The 20,717-nt window shown below is 42.5% G+C and overlaps 1 protein-coding gene across 1 annotated transcript in view; it reads left to right on the top strand.

Moving 5' to 3' along the window:
* Positions 1–3,997: 3,997 nt before the first annotated feature.
* The window catches only part of EFCAB14 (EF-hand calcium binding domain 14), a 53,806-nt gene continuing 37,086 nt past the window's right edge, over positions 3,998–20,717 (top strand). The window contains exons 1-3 of the mRNA XM_030206292.1: positions 3,998–4,691; positions 8,819–8,967; positions 16,470–16,615. Coding sequence (XP_030062152.1) covers positions 4,510–4,691; positions 8,819–8,967; positions 16,470–16,615 — 477 coding nt within the window. The 5' untranslated portion in view covers positions 3,998–4,509. The remainder of the gene's footprint in view (positions 4,692–8,818; positions 8,968–16,469; positions 16,616–20,717) is intronic.

Below are 20,717 nucleotides of genomic sequence, written 5' to 3'. Positions count from 1 at the left end.
GCACAACTCTTCCCATAGCAGACCAACTGAAGATCCTAGGTATCACCATAGACTGAAAGCTACCATTGAAAGAGAATGTAATAAAAGCAGTTAGCTTAGCAGGGTTTAAAAAAAGTTTGATCGCTTCCTAAAAAAGTCCATAAGCCAAAAAAGTCACTGCTTATTTCACTGTTGGAAACAGGATGCTGTGCTTGATGGATTTTTGGTCTTTCCCAGTATAACAACACTTATGTTCTTATAAAATGTTCCACACGATGTGGAATCTCAAACGAATAAATAATGATCTCCCACAGAATGTTTTTCGCACTCTCGTCCAAACCACGGTCCTTGCCCATGCAGATTACTGCAATGGAATTTTCGCAGGATGTAAAGAACATTAAAGAAATTACAAACTGCGCAAAACACAGCAGCATGACTCATATATGGCAAAAAACACTTTGAAAGAGCACGCTTAAAACAAAACCTATTGACAAGCACGTCTTTTTGCAACAAGACCATTTTTTACTTCTGATCACCAAAGTTTATACATCATCATTTTTTGTGTATGGTGTACAGCGCTGCATATGCCTTGTAGCGCTATAGAAATGATAAGTATAGTAGTAGTAGTAGTAGTGATTCCTAGGTTACTGGGGCCATACTCCCAGTGGTCCCACAGTTCCTAGAAAGCACCCACAGACCCAACACACAAACCACCAGGATTCTTAGTCCAGACAAGAAGAGGCAATAAACTAAAAATATTTGTCATGAAAAATTAGAACAATAAACAGAAAAGTTGCAATCAACAAACAAAAACAGGTAACTGAAATATGGATCAATTATAACAATATTTAAACAATATTTAAATATTTGTTTACTATCTAAATTGTACCTGGGGAGTTCAGGACATATAGCTGCTCACAGATTATCAAATATAACTGTTCACAGGGCCTCAGCAAAGAGATCTTTCTCTCTCTTCTCCCTAGCTAAGACTGGAGAACAAGCCAGTACATCCTAGCTGAATTTGAGCTTCTGGGCCAATCAGAGCCCAGAACAACATTTTTTAAAAAGTAGCTTGCCACTTCACTGCAGGTTAACTTCTTCTCTGTGTTAAACTAAAGAAGGAACAATCATTTCTCTGTAACAGCTTTAAACATAAACATGCACCACCTGCTGGCCAAACTAGAGAAATACACTTCATAAAATATTCTTATAATTCATATACTGGAAAAATCATCATTTCGCCACATCTACAAAATAACCTTCCCCTCTGACAACCTCATCAGATACGCAACTAGTAGGACAACACCCCTATAAACACGAATCTTCAACTAATATGAACGCGAACCGAACTTGAACCTGGCACATACGTACTGCACAACTCTGAACATATACCCTGTTTCCCCCCTGGAGCATGTAAACTGTTCTTTTGAACATGTAAACTGTAAGCCACATTGAACTTACCACTAGGATGGAAAATGTGGGGTACAAATGCAATAAATAAATAAATAAATTGTGTTGCAAGTAAATCAAGTTGCCATCTACCTGTTGCAGAAGTTACAATAAAGACTGAATTATTATTAAGCTTTTGGAGTCCTGCATGGTTCCTAGACTGAAGAGCTGAGTGGAAACCAGAACTGGTAAAGTGTCTCCCAAACCCCCAGATCGCTATTCTGGACCACTGACCCACTCCCAGCTCAACTGCAAGTGAACTGAGGTGTGTGGCGAGAGTGGCCCACGTGAGAGTGAAGTCTGTGAGGTTTGAAGTGAAAAAGATAGTAAACTTCTTTTGAAGCCCGGGTCCGGAGCTAGAACTGGGTGAGACTCAGGTTACACTAGCATCAGGAAGATATAGAAGTATAGATAATAAAAAACTGCATTCTCAATTCAGGTGTGAAAACATCTTTCTGGAATTTCCATGAAAGTCTAACACTACTACTACTACTACACAAGGCATCACAGTCAAAAAAACTCCAATTTTCTCCAGAAACAATACAATTACTAGACCAAAGATAAAAACCCAGAATCTAATCTGCAAAAGGATTTCCTATTTAAATGGGTTCAAATTCTTTTAAATATCTAGGGGTAAAAATCACAAAAGGGGTGAAGTAGCCGACGGGCTAGAGGCCATTAGCAGCGAACTAGCACCCCCATTAGTCAGCGCAGATTGCTCAGAGGTTCTAGTGCAGGAGACGTGTGCGCAAAACAGTAGCACAAATATCATGCAAATGTAGTCAAATGATGTTAATGAGGTCATTTCCTATTCCCTCCCAATGCAATGAATATTCATGAGAGATTTGCATGCACTGCCTCCGCTGCATGCAAATCTATCTTATGAATATTAATTGTGGATATACTTAAAACCTGACTGGCTGGGGTGCCTCCAGGACCAGGTTTGGGATCCACTGACTTAAGCGCTGGTAGTGAGAGACCAATGTGTGCAAGTCAGAGCAAACCCAAAAGTGAAAGCACACATTAGCGCCTGCTTCCTGTGTTTAAATATAAGCCTGCCAAGTTAAAAAAAAAAAATTGAAATGGTCTACTTAAAGGTGCACAAAACAGATGCCAATGTGTACTTCTCTCTTGGGTTTGCCAGGCACATGCTCACATGGTGATCATCGTTATCCTAATCTCCACGCTGTCATTCCTTGCTGCTTGTTACTATTTACTTTTCCTTTCTGTGAATTCCTTGTTGGTGTCCATTGTCATTAAAAAAAAGTCAATGGTTTTAACAAATTGGAAGGATAACTCCTTTCTTAATTCTCACTTTTGGTGGCATTGTGTCTTACAGATCCACAAATTTGAGCTATCTTTTTTTTTTTTGTTACATTTGTACCCCATGCTTTCCCACTCACGGCAGGCTCAATGTGGCTTACATGGGGCAATGGAGGGTTAAGTGACTTGCCCAGAGTCACAAGGAGCTGCCTGTGCCTGAAGTGGGAATCAAACTCAGTTCCTCAGGACCAAAGTCCACCACCCTAACCACTAGGCCACTCCTCCACTGTTGCTACTATTAGAGATTCTACATGGAATGTTGCCATTCCACTAGCAACATTCCATGTAGAAGTCGGCCCTTGCAGATCACCAATGTGGCCGCGCAGGCTTCTGCTTCTGTGAGACTCACAGAAACAGAAGCCTGCGCAGCCTTCTACATGGAATGTTGCTGGTGGAATAGCAGCATTCTATGTAGAATCTCCAATTGTAGCAACATTCCATGTAGAATCTCCAATAGTAGCAACATTCCATGTAGAATCTCCAATAGTATCTATTTTATTTTTGTTACATTTGTAGCCCGCGCTTTCCCACTCATGGCAGGCTCAATGCGGCTTACATGGGGCAATGGAGGGTTAAGTGACTTGCCCAGAGTCACAAGGAGCTGCCTGTGCCTGAAGTGGGAATCAAACTCAGTTCCTCAGTTCCCCAGGACCAAAGTCCACCACCCTAACCACTAGGCCACTCCTCAGCCCTCAAAGTTTGAAATTCCTTATATGTTGATGAAGTGTGGCTGCCTTTAACAACCCATCTTTCTTTAAACAAGAGTTCTTCATAGTACTCGAGTGTAAATTGCAGGTTTTGTTTTAAATGCATTCACAAATTGCTTTCCCCCCCTACCCTCCTCCTACCTCCCTCCTTTTCCTCCCTCTGTTACCTGTCCACTGATATTCTTTGGTGTGATTACCTGATTATTTCTTGTAATTTGTTATTTCCTACCCCTGTTGTTAAAATGTAATAACAAATTTCTAAAAATGAAAAAAAAAGTCAATAAAGTTCAACTTAATTATGGATATTCTGAAAACCAAGCTGGTAGGGTGGTACAAGAAACGGCAGTCAAAAACAATACGAGAAGATAAGATAAAACTCTCAAACTATAGCAAGTGACAGGAAGTGACGGATAATGATGACGTGCAACGTCAGCACGGCCACCTGGCAGTTCCGAGTATAAACAAGAGAGCGCACGGCACGCACGTCACGTCCGATGCCGTCAAAAAAACTCGGCCAATGGGAGAGCGCTATACTACGGAGTGGCCGCCCGCGACCCGGCTCTGACTGAGCGCGAGGAAGCGCCGGCGCAGAGTCGCGAAGGGACGAGAGAGAGCTCTTTCCGGTTTCCATGGAGATCCCGCATTGCTCGCGGGAGGCCCCGGAAGCTCTGGGGCCGGGGTGACTGACTCCCCCGCCACAACTCGCGCGTTTACGGCCGGGGGCCAAGAGTTCCGGTGGGTACTGGGGGGTGAGAGAAGCCGGCCGAGGCAGGAGCTTCTGGTAAAGGTGGACTCCCGCCGCCCACCCGACAACGGTCCCGCCTTTACCTTCCGGCCTCCCCCTGTAACCCGGACCCCGCTCCGGACGTGGCCTGTGTTTTTTTTTTTTTTTGCCGTTGTGATTTTCACTTTTTTCCCCCCGGGACCAGGCTCCGAGTACAAACTGGAGAGTTGCAAGGCGCTGGAGGTCGGGTACCAGCCGCCGACCGGCTCCGGGGGAGGCGGCCAGTCGCTTTCTGGCCAGTCGGCCCCCCTCACCCCGCACAAGAAGATGAAGAAGCGCAAAGAGCTGAACGCGCTGATCGGCCTGGCCGGCGACGGCCGCAGGAAGAAGACCAAGAAAGGCTCCGGACACCGGCTGCTCAGGACGGAGCCGCCTGCCTCGGACTCCGAGTCCAGCTCCGAGGAGGATGAATTCGGCCAGCCGGGGGAGGCCCGGGCCCACTTCAGCAAGTAAGAGAGGAGCGAAGTCCTGAGATCACGGGCTGGATTGAGCCTTTCCTAGCAGTCAAGATCAGAGCCGTGAACAGTAGTTCAAATTCCATTTCCCTCCACCCCCACGTTGCTTAGTCATATTACTACCACTCAGGGCTTTTTTTTGAGGGAGTACCGGCACCTTTTCCATTGTCTGTTAAAATTGACCCATGGACCCCAAGTTTTAATGAAAGAGATCAGGCTCTACACACCAATTCTGCCTTGTCATAGATTCTGTGACTGGGTGCAGGGGGCCTGGCTAATGTGGGGTGGGTCCTTCAGTGATCACCTCACTCCTGAAGGGTGGCCAGGCATTTGAGTACCGGCACCTCTTTTGCTAGAAAAAATGCACTGCTACAACTTATCATTTCTAAAGCGCTACTAGACGTACACAGCGCTGTACACTTGAACATGAAAAGACAGTCCCTGCTCAACAGAGCTTACAGAGTAAATGATGGCAGAAAAAGATCTGCATGGTCCATCCAGTCTGCCCTACAAGATAAACTCATATGTGCTACTTTTTGTGTATACCTTACCTTGATTTGTACCTGTCCTTTTCAGGGCACAGACCGTGTAAGTCTGCCCAGCACTATCCCCGCCTCCCAACCACCGGCTCTGGCACAGACCGTATAAGTCTGCCCAGCACTATCCTCACCACTTGCTCTGCCACCCAATCTCGGCTAAGCTCCTTAGGATCCATTCCTTCCGAACAGAATTCCTTTATGTTTATCCCACGCGTGTTTGAATTCTGTTACCGTTTTCATTTCCACCACCTCCCGCGGGAGGCCATTCCAAGCATCCACTACTCTCTCTGTGAAAAAATACTTCCTGACATTTTTCTTGAGTCTGCCCCCCTTCAATCTCATTTCATGTCCTCTCGTTCTACCGCCTTCGCACCTCCGGAAAACAATCTAATTAGGACAGACAAACAGGAGATAAGGGAAGATTAAAGTGAGGATGATAAAATAAGGATTCTGAACAAGTGAATAAGGGTTAGGAGTTAAAAGCAGCATTGTCTCATTGGTTCTGATACTTGCCTAGACTATTAAATTATTTAAAAGCTTATAAGTACATAAGTACATAAGTAGTGCCATACTGGGAAAGACCAAAGGTCCATCTAGCCCAGCATCCTGTCACCGACAGTGGCCAATCCAGGTCAAGGGCACCTGGCACGCTCCCCAAACGTAAAAACATTCCAGACAAGTTGTACCTAAAAATGAGGAATTTTTCCAAGTCCATTTAATAGCGGTCTATGGACTTGTCCTTTAGGAATCTATCTAACCCCTTTTTAAACTCCGTCAAGCTAACCGCCCGTACCACGTTCTCCGGCAATGAATTCCAGAGTCTAATTACACGTTGGGTGAAGAAAAATTTTCTCCGATTCGTTTTAAATTTACCACACTGTAGCTTCAACTCATGCCCTCTAGTCCTAGTATTTTTGGATAGCGTGAACAGTCGCTTCACATCCACCCGATCCATTCCACTCATTATTTTATACACTTCTATCATATCTCCCCTCAGCCGTCTCTTCTCCAAGCTGAAAAGCCCTAGCCTTCTCAGCCTCTCTTCATAGGAAAGTCGTCCCATCCCCACTATCATTTTCGTCGCCCTTCGCTGTACCTTTTCCAATTCTACTATATCTTTTTTGAGATACGGAGACCAGTACTGAACACAATACTCCAGGTGCGGTCGCACCATGGAGCGATACAACGGCATTATAACATCCGCACACCTGGACTCCATACCCTTCTTAATAACACCCAACATTCTATTCGCTTTCCTAGCCGCAGCAGCACACTGAGCAGAAGGTTTCAGCGTATCATCGACGACGACACCCAGATCCCTTTCTTGATCCGTAACTCCTAACGCGGAACCTTGCAAGACGTAGCTATAATTCGGGTTCCTCTTACCCACATGCATCACTTTGCACTTGTCAACATTGAACTTCATCTGCCACTTGCACGCCCATTCTCCCAGTCTCGCAAGGTCCTCCTGTAATCGTTCACATTCCTCCTGCGACTTGACGACCCTGAATAATTTTGTGTCATCGGCGAATTTAATTACCTCACTAGTTATTCCCATCTCTAGGTCATTTATAAATACATTAAAAAGCAACGGACCCAGCACAGACCCCTGCGGGACCCCACTAACTACCCTCCTCCACTGAGAATACTGGCCACGCAATCCTACTCTCTGCTTCCTATCTTTCAACCAGTTCTTAATCCATAATAATACCCTACCTCCGATTCCATGACTCTGCAATTTCTTCAGGAGTCTTTCGTGCGGCACTTTGTCAAACGCCTTCTGAAAATCCAGATATACAATATCAACCGGCTCCCCATTGTCCACATGTTTGCTTACCCCCTCAAAAAAATGCATTAGATTGGTGAGGCTTCTCATTTTTGTATATTTAGGGTGTATATCTACTAATACTAAAAGTAAGTAGTAGTACACTAATGGATTAACTCAGTTAAAGGGAGGTGGGCAATGTATTGGTACCATCAGATGAGCCTGTCATTTTATTGACATGCAGTTTGTGAGAGAGAATCAGACAAGAGACAACATGAGAGCTAACAGGAAGAGTGCCTTATCTGTTCTTGACACTGCTGCTTTCCGTTCTTGTCATAAGTTGCTGTTATCTTTTAGCAGATAATTTTGGCAAGGTTGTATGCTGCAAACAGTTCTCTGAGATATCTTACCCATTGTAGCAAACATTTGCACCAACTGTTTAGAAATGATTTACATGTTTACTTGCATGACCTTGGCATGATTGTTAATGGTTAATGCTGGAGCTGAACAAAGTCTAATTTTAGTTGCTTATAGAAGTCACCAACATTTATTTTTATTAAAAAAAAAAAAGTCAGTGAAACCATGAATGCCATAGTATTTAAGGCAAGCCCATGAAAGAGCAAGGTTTTGATTAATCATTGAACATAAGACTCAATCAAAAAGTGAACAGTTTAACTGATATTCTAGGAATATGTTAATTGGGGAGCTTACAACAACTATAAATATTGCAAATCTCTATAGTCCAGTGTGCTTCTGTTTTTAGGTATTGCTATTCAAATTCCTCATGATGCTAACCTTCATTTGGAGTGCCTTCACTTTTAAAGCTTAAAATTATGGGGTGGGTACCTTATACATAGTTTGAAAACCCCAGTGGCTATAAGATCTGTGCCTGTTGGAAGCAACTACACTGCAGACCTCATATAACACTGACTTTGGAGTCCAAGATATTTGACCGTGTTATATGGAGGGTCAAAGAATAATAGCAAATAGGGAAAAATGGGTCTACCCCTCTATCATTTTTGTAAGTGATCCTGTGTTTTATATAGGGTCTACAGTGTGCATGTTCATCGTGGGTTTCTTGTGAATAGAACTAGCTGTGAGTTCTTGAGAAAAGGTTTGGGACGTTCTGGCTTAAATGTTGTACTGTGTTTTAAACAGTACATAAATACCGCCATACTAGGAAAAGACCAATGGTCTATCAAGCCCAGCATCCTGTCTCCGACAGTGGCCAATCCAGGCTTCAAGAACCCGGCACCCCCCCCCCCCCCCCCCCCCACCAATAAAAAAAAAACTTAATTCTTAATAATGTTCAATGGACTTTCCCTCAGGAATCTGTCCAAGCCCCCTTTAAATTCCGTAAGGCCAGCTGCTTAAGATTTAGACAAGTCCGTAAAGAATGACTGATAAAAAGGACACAACCTTTGAGGTGGCTATCCTTCAGCTAAAAGTTCCTGATTGTCACTTGAAGACTGGTGTCTTTGAGGTTACTTTCTGTGGATAATACAGATTTTTTATCATGAAATACAGTATTGCAGACTTCTTAGTGACTAAAGCTATAATTCTTACAGATAAATGCCAGTGTTCTCCCCAGGACTTTTTGAATGGACATGTCACCTGGCTGACTTTACTAACTACCCAGCTAACTTAACCGTAAACTTTATAATACTGCACAGTATGACTCCACACCTACCCAGCTGGCAAATGTTTCTGGGGAGATAACGGAACACCATATATTCTAGATACAAATAAGTTAAAACAGTACTCAGGTGCAGAACTCCCCTCCCTCCTTTTTATTTATTTATTTTTTTTTTGTCTAGGGGAGACTATTTACGATGCTGCAAGATCTGCTATCCTCTCTGTGCCTTTGTGATTTTGGCTGCTTGTGTGGTTGCCTGTGTCGGGCTAGTATGGATGCAGGTTGCCCTTAAAGAAGATTTGGATATATTGAAAGAGAAACTTCGAGCAAGTAAGTGTTATAAGAACAAATGATCAGTGTTTACAGTAGATTTACCAATAATAGCAAAAAACATTTCATTTTGTTAACTTATACTCCCCAGATAAAAACCAGATCAAAGTGGCATGCAAAAATATAAGAACAGTAAAAAGAAATCATATTAAACCTCCTCACCCATAGCCCCAGTCAATTAAAGAAAAAAAAAAAAAAAAGCAAGAGAGACTCCTGAATGATGTGCCACAGTAGGCTGCTAAATGGCAATCATTGGCTATCACTTAACCACTACAGTCCAAAAAGATGTGATTTTAATTTCTTACTGAATACCAAGTATTTCATATTCCCCCCCCCCCCTCCACTTAGGCAGCTGTGCATTTCAAACAGATGGCCCCCACTACTTCGAATGTCTGAATTGAAACCTCTCCTGATAAAAACCCTCTGCACTGGCAGAAGCCTCAGATTGTCATCCTGTGCCTAAAAGCAAGCTAATAGCTAGAACATACTGTAGAATCTGCAGTGTAAATACTCTTAAGATGGTTTTAGGTCCTTTATGGCTCTAAAGTCAAGATGATGAGTTGTTTAGCACCAATTGGCTCCCTGTGTAAATAAACCAACAAAGAAACACCCTGACATCTCAAAGCTTCATCAAGAAGCCTTACAGTACAATTTTGCAAGACTTAGAACTGTTGGATTATCCTTAATATTATTTTTTAGGATTTATTTACTGCCTTTTTGAAGGAATTCACTTAAGGTGGTGTACAATACGTATAAATCAAACATGAACAATAGACAAATTACAGCAGTAAAAATATTCAAACAACAAAGTATGGCATAGTATACTACTTACAATGTCAACACAGTACATAATGGAACATTTTAATTTACAGTTTAGGGTATAAGCAAAGATGAAACATATAGATAGGTAAGAGAGTAAGAGGAGTAAGAAAGTAAGGTAACTAAAGAAAGGTGCACATGAGGTCAGAGAGATAGACCTATATATTAACTATTACAGAAATTCAGAGAAACAAACTGAACTACAGTCATAAAAGAAGTGGCATTCAAACAGAATTCCAGATTCCTAATTTGCTTAAGCTTCTGAAAAGAAATCTTTAATACACCTGATGTGACGAGAATTTGGTGTTTGAGTTATACATTGCTGACCTTCCCTACAAAGAGGATTAAACCACATTCAGTCTTTTGTAGATAAACTGAGGCAGTCCAGTCGGAGCCTCAGTGTGGTGTATTTCAGATTTAGTGGAGGAGTGGCCTAGTGGTTAGAGCCACCGGTCTTGCAATCCAGAAGTGGCTGGTTCAAATCCCACTGCTGCTCCTTGAGATCTTGGGCAAGTCACTTAACCTTCCATTGCCTCAGGTACAAACTTAGATCATGAGCCCTCCTGGGACAGAGAAATATCCAGAGTACCTGAATGTAACTCACCTTGAGCTACTACTGAAAAAGGTGTGAACAAAATCTAAATCATTACATTACATTTAAGGACTTTGACCCTTAAGAGCCAGCTAGTTTATTACAGGTGCTCAATAAGCTTCTCAACAACCTACACCTAGTAATTCATTATTAGGACTATCAATTGTACACCATCTGCATACATAAAAACATTGATATTCCAGTCTCCTACTAAACTGGCCAAGGGGCTCAGTTAAGATGTTAAGTAAAAGTGCAGCAGTGGAAGCCCATTGTTGCCAAAGTTATAACCAGTGCTTCCTTTCAACCCCCCACCAAAAAACAGGTCCTCCTTTAGAAGAGATAAAGGAGTATTGCTATCTGTTGCTCCGCCTCCGTTTTTCTAACCTTGTACTTTAGCAGTGTGTGAGTTCTACTTGCTGTGTAATTGGCACGTGTACTATAATTAACCACTTGCACTTGGCTATGGATAATAGTATCCCTTTTTGTAGACTTCGCAGTATCAGCTTTTTGGTGACAAAAGCATTTTTGTTGTTTGCTTAGAAATGATCTGCCTTGCAAATTTTGTTTTATTATGTTTAGGAAAGGGTTGCGTTTTAACATGTTTGGGTTTTTTTTTTGTTTTTAAGTTGTCTGGATCAGGTTTAACTATAGAACAAGTTATGCTTTTGTCAAAATGGACAAATCTAATGCTAATTCTAGATTTTGGCAGATACGAACTTGACAAAAAAAAAAAAAAAGTTGCCCTATATAGAATTCTCTAAAAAATCTGAAATAAAGTGAAAGTAATAGATTTGTGGTAGCACGCTGGTCCATTCTACCAATCCCGGGGCAAGCAGTGACTTTCCCTAGGTTCATCTCCATATTCAGATATGATGCAAAGCGTGCCACAGTGTCAAACTTTGTTACAGAAGCTACCCAAAACACTGCAGGAAACTAGTGCTGTGATTAAAGGAGCCAAAACAATGTTAAAACTTGGATAGTATTGGACAGATATAAAGGGATCGTGTTGGCAGAGGCAGGACAAAGACCAATGGGAGTACAGTACAAATGGGCAAATTGTGTTGATCAAGCAGTCCTAATGTTTGTTTGGTTTGATCCATTGATTGGTCATGTGACTGTGGCTGCTGAACGCTGTGTTGAAAGGAGTACATCTTACGGAGCAGGGCTGATCACATTCTCAGCACTTCCTGTATTTAGTGCTTGCTGAAACTTGCCCCTCTCTTTTAATGGGAAGAGTTTTTTTTCTGCCCCTCCCCCTGCCATAAAAAGCAATTTCATTAAACCCCACACTTATTTTTAATGGGAATATGTCAATGTGCTCTGTGTAGTCATTGAGGGCAGGATTCAGTAAATGGTGCCCAAAGTTGGCGCTGGAAAGATCTGCGCTAAACTCATTCTGTAAAGGGTATTCTGTGCCATGCGCCCTTCATATAATAGAGCTGATAACCGCCACCCAACTTGAAACCTGGTGTAAATCTTGGCACACCAAGTTGGGTGTGCAACCCAAGAATTTTATAACAGTGCACTTAACTTTATGGAATGCCCCTGACTTGCTCATGCCCCCTTTTAGGTTTTGGGTGAGATTGTTTTAGAAAAGCACATAGGCGTGCAAGTCCAAATGAGTGCCAGTTAACACCAATAATTGTTAATTTGCACACGCATCTAGGGCTGCATGTCTAAATTTGAACAACCTGTTTAGAATCCAGAGATTAATGTTGTTAGAAATTGTCCTAATGGCTGGGGCCCTGAAAGCTGACCAGTTTGTGTCCATGGTGAAAATGCCAGAGGGTGAATTGAATGAAGATCCCAGTCAGGTGTGTGGTTTGCATATTGAATGACTGTAAGAATGGCTTTAAACAAAATCATTTTAGGCACTTGGGTACCTCCTAGCCCAACTTAAGGCAAGGGATAGCGCAGTTCTAGAAGGGAGGTTATGAACTCATCAGTCCCAATTGAGTAAATAACACAAGCCCTGTGAAAAAGCGCAGGGGAATGAAGCCTGCAACTGAGTGCAAGTAATTCAGATGTATCAATTCCCTTTATACACTACAGTCTGAAAAGAATAATTGCCCTGTGGTCTAAAACACACCTAAGTCATATCTGTAATCTTTTTACCTGTGAAATTTGTTGGAAAGCAGCAGGACCCTGTCCCAGCTTCTGAGAGGGGTTTCTGGGTTTTAAATTGTTGGTCCTATTAGAAGAAACCTGTTATAATGAGGTGCTTTTTCCCTGGGAAGTTAACTGTTGGTTAGTGTGCAGTGCTAAAAAAAAGTCTTATGCCCCACTCAAACACTTTCCCTGGCTGTATCTAGAATTTTCAATAAGTGCAAAGGTTGTAAACTGGGAAAGAGATGGTATAAATCTCACCTGTATGAGGACAAGCTACACTCAAGGAAGCACTGAACAAACTGTTGCCAAGCCTTAATGGCAGACAAAAAATATATATAATTTCTCTCAATGCATTAAACAGGCTCCCCCTTCAACCAATCATCTATTCAGCACTCCCACAGCAGAATCATCCTGCCCACTTGAAACTGGACTGCAGTGATTTTGCTGTATACTTTGCCAACAAAATTAGAAGTCTCGCCAGGATCGGGCAGTTTCCTGGCAGTTACTGGGGTGCACACAATCTTATTCTCTCCATACACAGATGTATGGGCTCTTATCCTGATGAGAGAGGAGGGCCATGCTAGAATCCTGAGAAACCATTGACCTGCCTGTTAGGCAGCAGTCAAGACTGTTGCATCTCCTTGGGTGCTGACCTGCTGGGCACCAAAGAAATCTGTGAAGCTGTGGGCAAGGGGGGGGGGGTTGGAAAAGGGTTCCACATTTCGCAATCTCTCTGTCTCAAGTCATACCCTCCTTTGTGTACATACTCAGAATAAGCTTTCAACCAACCACAACATTTTACAGATTTTAAACACACTACTATTTTTATCACTCTCCAGTCTCACTTGCACACCTCCTCCAAACCTGTTCACTTGCTCGCACTGAATTAAAAGTTCTTCCTGCACCAGCGATTATATATAGATCTATCGTCTCGATACAGCTTTGGCACATGCAGAGTCTGCCAATAACAAGAATGCAATGGTACCAATGAGTGACCCATAGATTAGATAACTTGGAATTTTGAAGCCAAAATTTCTTGACTTTCACATGAGTATATACATTACCTACTGCCTGTCTAGGGATATGAAAATACCTATTGTAGTTGAATAACACACCAAAATCCAGTGCCAAGTATATTGTGAATTAATACAGGACCTATAAACATATTTTACTATACCATAATAGCACTAACTTCCAGGAGTCACATAAGGGCCTCCCTAGGAAAAGGCAGCAGCTCCTGTTTTGGGAAAACTAAACAAGCCAGATTAATATAGATCAATTTTACACAGGTGTTCAATGCTAACAGAATACCTTTGTCCTTTTTCACATATGCAAAATATAGATAGACCCTCACTAATAAGTAACAGCAATTGAAAACTGTACCCCCAGGATGCGAGAATATTCATACTGTGTGTAACAGTAGGGAAAGAGAAACGGTGGTGCCATGTGCCCCTTCACTTTATAGCAGATGTGAATTTCAACAGCTGACACATTCCACTAGTATTTTTTTTTTCAATGCATTTTTTGATAAGCTTTAGAGGTCAGGATTTCCTGTCTCTCTGCCTCCCCCTGCCAGGCAGCATCTCTTCTCTTTTCCCTCCCATCACCCCTTTTGCTGCCTTCCTGAGTCTACGATGGCTTTAGCAATGTCAGCAGTAAAAACAGAAAGGCGCACAGAACTGCTTCCCAGTGTGCACCACAGCTAACTGATTGTCCTTCTCTTCTGACATAGGACGTTTACATCAGAGGGGGCAGAACTAGCAGTGATAACATGTCAGGAGATGGTCACAAGCATCTTCCGTTAGCCATGTACCACTGCAGATCTGTAAAGAAAGCAGGCACCATTGTGGTGAGGGAGGGTAAGGTCATGGTTGGGACTTGGGAGGCTTAGACTCTCCGGGCCTCTTTCTGCAAAAAACTTCATTGGTTACCGGTAGAGAATGACGTGAGGAAAAGGTTTGTCCCCATCTCCACCTCATCCCTGTGGACTCTGTCCCTGTCCCCGTGAGCTCTGTCTGATCCAATCTGCAGAAGCCTGAACAGTTAGAATGTTTTATATTTAAATCATTTTATTAAAGTATAAAAAGAAACAATATTCTGTACAACTCATAAATCACAACCAATATAGAAGAAGCATCAAAAGAAACCCTGTCTCCCCTCCACCCTCATAAGACTGCATTCTCAGTGTCTAGAGGGAGAGAAGATTTTTTTTTTCCAAAGGAAGGTTTCTTGTAAAGATGATGGATGTTGCTGCTGAAACTTAACACACTTCATTTGCCTCTGGCCTGCATTGCTATCACAGCCTCTTCCTCTCCTCCCCACTTCATTACCCTAAAGCTTGCTGGCTGGTTACTGTAAGCAGTGGAGGCCCGTCTCTGTTTTAAATTTAATCTCCTTGTGCAGCAGCGGTCCCCTCCCTCATGTGTGTTGACAGGTCGCTGTTCAGGTGCCTTCCACTGCCACTTCTTGCAGCTTTGATCATAGCCAGCAGAGGAAGAGTGGCAGAGCCCCAGAGCATAGTGTCTCAACCATGAAGCTCCTCAAACCCACCTCTTCTGCTGTAACTATTTTGCGAAACAGGAAGTTGCATCAGAGGATGGGAGGAAGGAAGGCCCCGTAGCAGGCCTATGGGGACGCTCCTTGTGTCGAGACGAGGAGGGAGGAGGCCTGCAGTAATTGTGGTTTTTATTTTTTACCACGGGAGCAAGGCTTTTTATTACTCCCGTGGGGCGGTGAAACGTTTTGCATCTCCACCCATGGTAAACCTTGGTAAACTATTCCCATATCATTCTCTAGTTACTGGTACAGTACAGAGTTAAATTATCTCTGATCTGTAAGGCGCTGAAAGGAAATAGGCCAGACTGTTTTGAAAACCAGGTTGTCGCCCTGTATGCATTGCCAAAGATCTGAGGTCCCTTCGAGGAGCATCCCTAACCGCCTCCTCTCCAAAGGAAATTATGCAATATGATACCCACCAGTGAGCCGCCTTAGGCGTAGCCCCCACACATTCCCAGAAAGGCTTCACTTAATTCAAGACTTGAGAAGAGCCAGGCTTTCACCTGTTTCGTGAAGTAGACAATCTGCTCTCACACACAAGGACTAACATTGGCTGTACATACTGAAGCAAGATTTGCATACCATAAGTACTGTGGCGGAGAACCATTGTATATATACATAAACATGTCCCAGACATCAATATGGAGCACAGGTCATGATAGATAACATTCTAATATCCGGAGAACATCAGATCTAACTGCCTCACACAACCATCAGAACAAACGTTCCATCGCAATAAGCAAAATGGTGCGGTGCAAATCCTCATAGGCTCTCCTCATTATTTTACAAATATTATTGTAAAATTGTATGCATCTTTGACTCCATATCCAGCTGAACTTCTATTACTCTGTCTATATATTACACCTCCGATTGTTGACACGAAGTAGCATGCTATGCTATAGTGTGTACTTTTTTTTTTTTAATATTTTGCTAGTATAAATTATTGCTTATGTCCAAGTTATATTTGCTGTAAACCACCTTGGGTGATTTTATTTTTAGCCCGTCTGAAGAATACATTCCCTTTCCGAAGGGGAAAATACATTTTAATTTGAGTTTTTAGTGAGGATTTTCCTTGGTTTGAGCTCTTCTGCCTGCACCATATAAAGAGGTCCTTTTGCTAAGGTGCACTGAAGGATAAGATGCTCATTATATTCCTATGGGTGTCTTAGCACGTGCTAAATTTGTTAATGCACCTTAGTAAAAGGACCCCAAAGTGCCTTGTAGGTGAGGTTCATTGCTGTTATGTTATGCACAAAATTAACCCATTTGGAGATATTGCCCATGAAGAAGGCCTTTAAATACTAAACCTTCCAGCACTGCTGGAGACGGGTACAGCACTACCAGCAGACGACCTTTACCCTGTTTTTTTTTTCCTTATGTTATAAAAATAAAAATGCATTTATTTAATATATGTGTTTTATCTTAGTGGAGTCAAATCAAAAAAGCTCATTTCAAGAGATCCCAAAGCTTAACGAAGATTTGCTTATTAAGCAAAAACTGTTGGAAAATATCAAGAGTGGGGACATGGGTCTGAATAAAATCTGGGTGAACATCACAGAGATGAATAAACAGGTAAGAGGTGGGGAGCTTCCGATAAATGTAAGCCACATTGAGCCTGCAAATTGGTGGGAAAATGTGGGGTACAAATGCTACAAATAAATACTGGGTTGGGGGGAAAGTGGAGGTATTCTTGGAAGAAGATTCTTTTGTGCTGGTGTAAGGGGGTGTGCCAGGGCCAGATGCATCTTTGGAAGAGGAGTTGGGTAGAGAGTAGATTGACTGCTCTGCTCTAGCTTATCCACCCCCACCCCCTTTCCTCCAGGCTTGCTGAAGTCTGAAAAGTGGCAGTACTGTGTTTTCAGGCCATTCCCCTAGAAATTAAGCCCTATTCATTTTAATAATGGAAATTAAAATATTAGGCTTTATTACTTTATAGCACTTCTATGGCATAATGTCAACTCAGTGCCACTGCAGTTGAGATTCATCAGGTTGGTAGTCACATACGTATGTTGAGCCTCTCTGCTTGATTGGAAGTATAGTAAGTCTTTGGAAATAAATGATGTTGATTCTCCCTTGCTTGTGGTGGTGTGTGAGTTCATGGTAATGAAGAAAGACTTCTAGGTTTTTAACCCAATGAAGATATAATTAGCTAGCAAAAAAGTATCAGGTTTGGCCTTATTTACAGCAGCTATGTTTATTTTTAGCTTTCTCGTTCTCGTGTGTTGTCATTTACCAGTTGCCCTGGAGAGCTTTTTGATCATAGGGCTTCTGACAGCTGTACTTGTGAATGGGGGTCAAAGATAGGATTAAAGCTTCAAGTGATGCAGTGAGATCATATCAGCTCACAGTTCACTTTTGTGTCCTTGTAACTTTACTGTTGTATTTGTTGGTACTTTGCCTGTGATGTAATTACTACAGTGAAACAGCAGATATTTATATTTAGCTCATACCTTTATAACGGTAGTTCAAGGTGAGTTACATTCATCATGGTAGTTATTTTCTTGCCTCGGGTACAATTTCCACTTGGACAACAGGAGGAGTGTGAGTTTGAGAAGCAGAATTTGAACTTCCTCGCTTTCCATCCTGCTGCTCTAACCACTGTCCAAGCAGACCCTGAAGTTAGGCCTGAAAATATTATTATTATTATTACATTTGTACCCCGCGCGTTCCCGCTCAAAGCAGGTTCAATGCGGCTTACATAGTAATTGTGATTACATAGTATCGATGAAGAAAAATAATAAGTTGAGTATTATCAGAAAAAAAAATAAACGAAATAAGTAGGTAGAGATGGGCAAGTATGAGGGGAGTAGGAGAGGTAGGTTAGCAATTGGAGGGGGGTAGATGAGGAGAAAGGGGATGGGCAAAAGTGAAGGGAGTATGAGAGGTATAAACAAGGGTAGGTGAACAAATTGAAGGAGGGGTAGATGAGGCAAAAGAGGATTGGAACATGGGGTAAGCAGGGGAAAATGTGGTGGGAAATGTAGTCTAGGTCAAGAGCTTTTTTTGTGTGTACATGTATCTTTTAAAAGAAGAATTTATGCAGTTTACTTGTAATGGTCTTACTAGCCACAGACATTGTGATCTTTGGTTTTTCTATTGTAGAATGTTTGGCAGTTCCTTTACAAGATGTATGTGTGTAAATGTATAACAATGAATAGTCTGATGTGAAGGGTATTTAAGACCTTACCCCAGTGTGGGGTAGAGAAGGTTTGGTTTTCCTTCAGGCCTGCTGTTATCCTGAATAAAATGATTCCAGATAGATGCCTTTGTGGAACTGCTAATTAAAATTCCCCACATCTTTCACACCAGAGTTTGAAGTAATAGCTGCCAGTGTGCAAGCCCAGCACTGTGTGTCCCTAAGGTACTGGCTGAAATCTGTGTCCTCATACACAGAAACATATTAGCATTTTTAAATTCAAAGGAGCACTACAATGATGAGCGAGTTACCGATGTGTAGAAACGAGGTCTCGCAGTGATCGTTTGCTGCATCAGGGCAGGGGTCAAAGGCAAGGAGTTGAAAAGTGGACACTTAATGTGACACAGTGGATGTGTTTGCGTTTCCTCATTTCTCTGTGTGCATGTGATGAGGGACTGCTGGAAGGAGTGGAAGGTGTTATGTACTGGATATGAGTCTGTACAGAGACAAGCAGGCTAATATTCTCACATGTGGGTAACGCTGTCCATATTGCCTGGTCCAGAGCTTGTATCAAGCTTTTACAGAGCTCTTTGGAGTGCGAGTCACGCTCCACTGCGCATGCTTAAGTGCCTTCCTGCCCACCACAAGAGTGATGGACCAACGGTCTCTGTTCTTCCATGGTGAGGAGAGTACATATTTTTCCTTCTCCTCACAGCTACCGGTTCGGTTCAACAGAGCTTCTTTTTGTGCCTTCTTATTTATTATTTTTTTTTTTTTCAGTTCTGTGCCTCATTTGGGTTCTTTTTCTTCCTGTTCGATCTACTTTTGTTTTCTTTTTTTCCTTTATTTACTGCGCTCAGTAGGCCACGCTTAGGCCTGAGCCCTGGTTGGGTCTTTGCCTTATTTTTTCTGTGGTGCTTCGTCCTTTTTGGGGTACCATCAAGTCTTTCGATATTATTTTTTTTTTTTAACCTTTGCAAGTTCCCAGTTGCTTCAACGCAGCTTCCGATGCAGTCTGTTTCTGATACAGCCACCTTTTTTCCGTGTTTGGGGTCTGACTATACCCCATATAACTGTGTTCTGTGTCTTCAGACCCAAGTCAGAACCCAGTTAGCCAGAATGGCTCAATGGGACTCCAAGCGAAGCTTTGATGTCTGCATCACATAGATCTGGGCAGTGTTACTTAAGGCAGTGCAGGGATTAACATGAATCAGTACCTTCAAACTTTTCCCAAGCACACATCGAATTTTGTGATGTATATTAATGGGTTGTGAAGGATCTTCAGAATTCATGCATCCTGACTACTAAGCTTGTCAGGTGCAAATCATCATTGATCCTGTGATATATGCTTTTATTTTATTTTTTGGTGTATGTCCTTTTTTAAAACAACTTTCTACTTTTAGTGCTCTGTTTTTTCAAAAGTGTCATGGTTCATTTCACAATTCGTTTATTTGCCACAATACAGCGTTAAATGTATTCATTTACTTAACTGGCAGCAAAATGCAAGACGTCAGGAACTTCAACCGACTTGGCCAGGTTTTGCAACTTCATCAGGGCGGAGGTTTTCTGCAAACAACAGTAGACACAGTTCATACTGCGTGCATCTCCAAACTGCTCTTATCTATACTTCTTTACAGTAGTCTGCCTTCACAACATACTTTTCACTCTCCTGCTTCCGTCGTCTTGTTCAACAAAATGACTGCGGCGTCTTACTGACGCGCTGATCTTTAAATCTCCATCAGCTGATTGAAACCACAAGGTTTCTGATAGTTGAACGTCATGGCTGGCTCTGACCAATCAGATCACGGACCAGCAGTCCAGTTCTGAGTTTAACCTCGCAGGGTCCAATGTGTAAAGTGAAGATCCATTTTTGCTCTTTGTAATTAAGATAGTGTTCCAGTTTACCACCCTCCCACCCCAACTGGACACTGTCAAGGATTCTCCATCTGATATCAGTTAATTGATGATCCTTTTCCAGCCAATGCTGTGTTAAAGGGGCAGTCATCACTTTATTTTTTGATACATGATTTATGTTCATTGAGACGTGTTCTTATGGCTCTCAGCATCGATTTATCTGTGGTATCAGCGGGTGCATCGGCACCTCCCTCGACATTGGCTGCTCCGTGAGCCCCCCCCCCCCCCCCCCCCCCCCATAGACCAGCCAGTGTGGTCAGGGCTGACCCAGGGAGAGACAAGGATTCGGCACCAAGGATCGTAGATGGCTGACATCAGCAGCAGTATTGGTATCTTATCTCACTCGATGCATGATGTCTATTAGATCAGATCAGACAAGGTCTATTAGATCAGACAAGCCCCAGCGTACATGTCTGATCTAATAGACCTACCACCCAGAAACGCTAAAAGATCATCCCGAACACACCTAAACCTCCACTTCCCCACTTGCAAAGGCATGAAATACAAGACGCTGCACGCGTCAACCTTTTCCCACAAGAGCACGCAGGCATGGAATACACTACCGCGTAACCTGAGAAGGATTGACGATCAAGCTTCCTTCCGTAAACTACTAAAGACTCACCT

This window comes from Microcaecilia unicolor, chromosome 6 (genome assembly GCF_901765095.1).
Source record: "Microcaecilia unicolor chromosome 6, aMicUni1.1, whole genome shotgun sequence".
Taxonomy (NCBI): Eukaryota; Metazoa; Chordata; class Amphibia; order Gymnophiona; family Siphonopidae; genus Microcaecilia; species Microcaecilia unicolor.
Note: the sequence above shows the minus strand (reverse complement) of the source record. Positions and strands in the feature narration are given on the sequence as shown.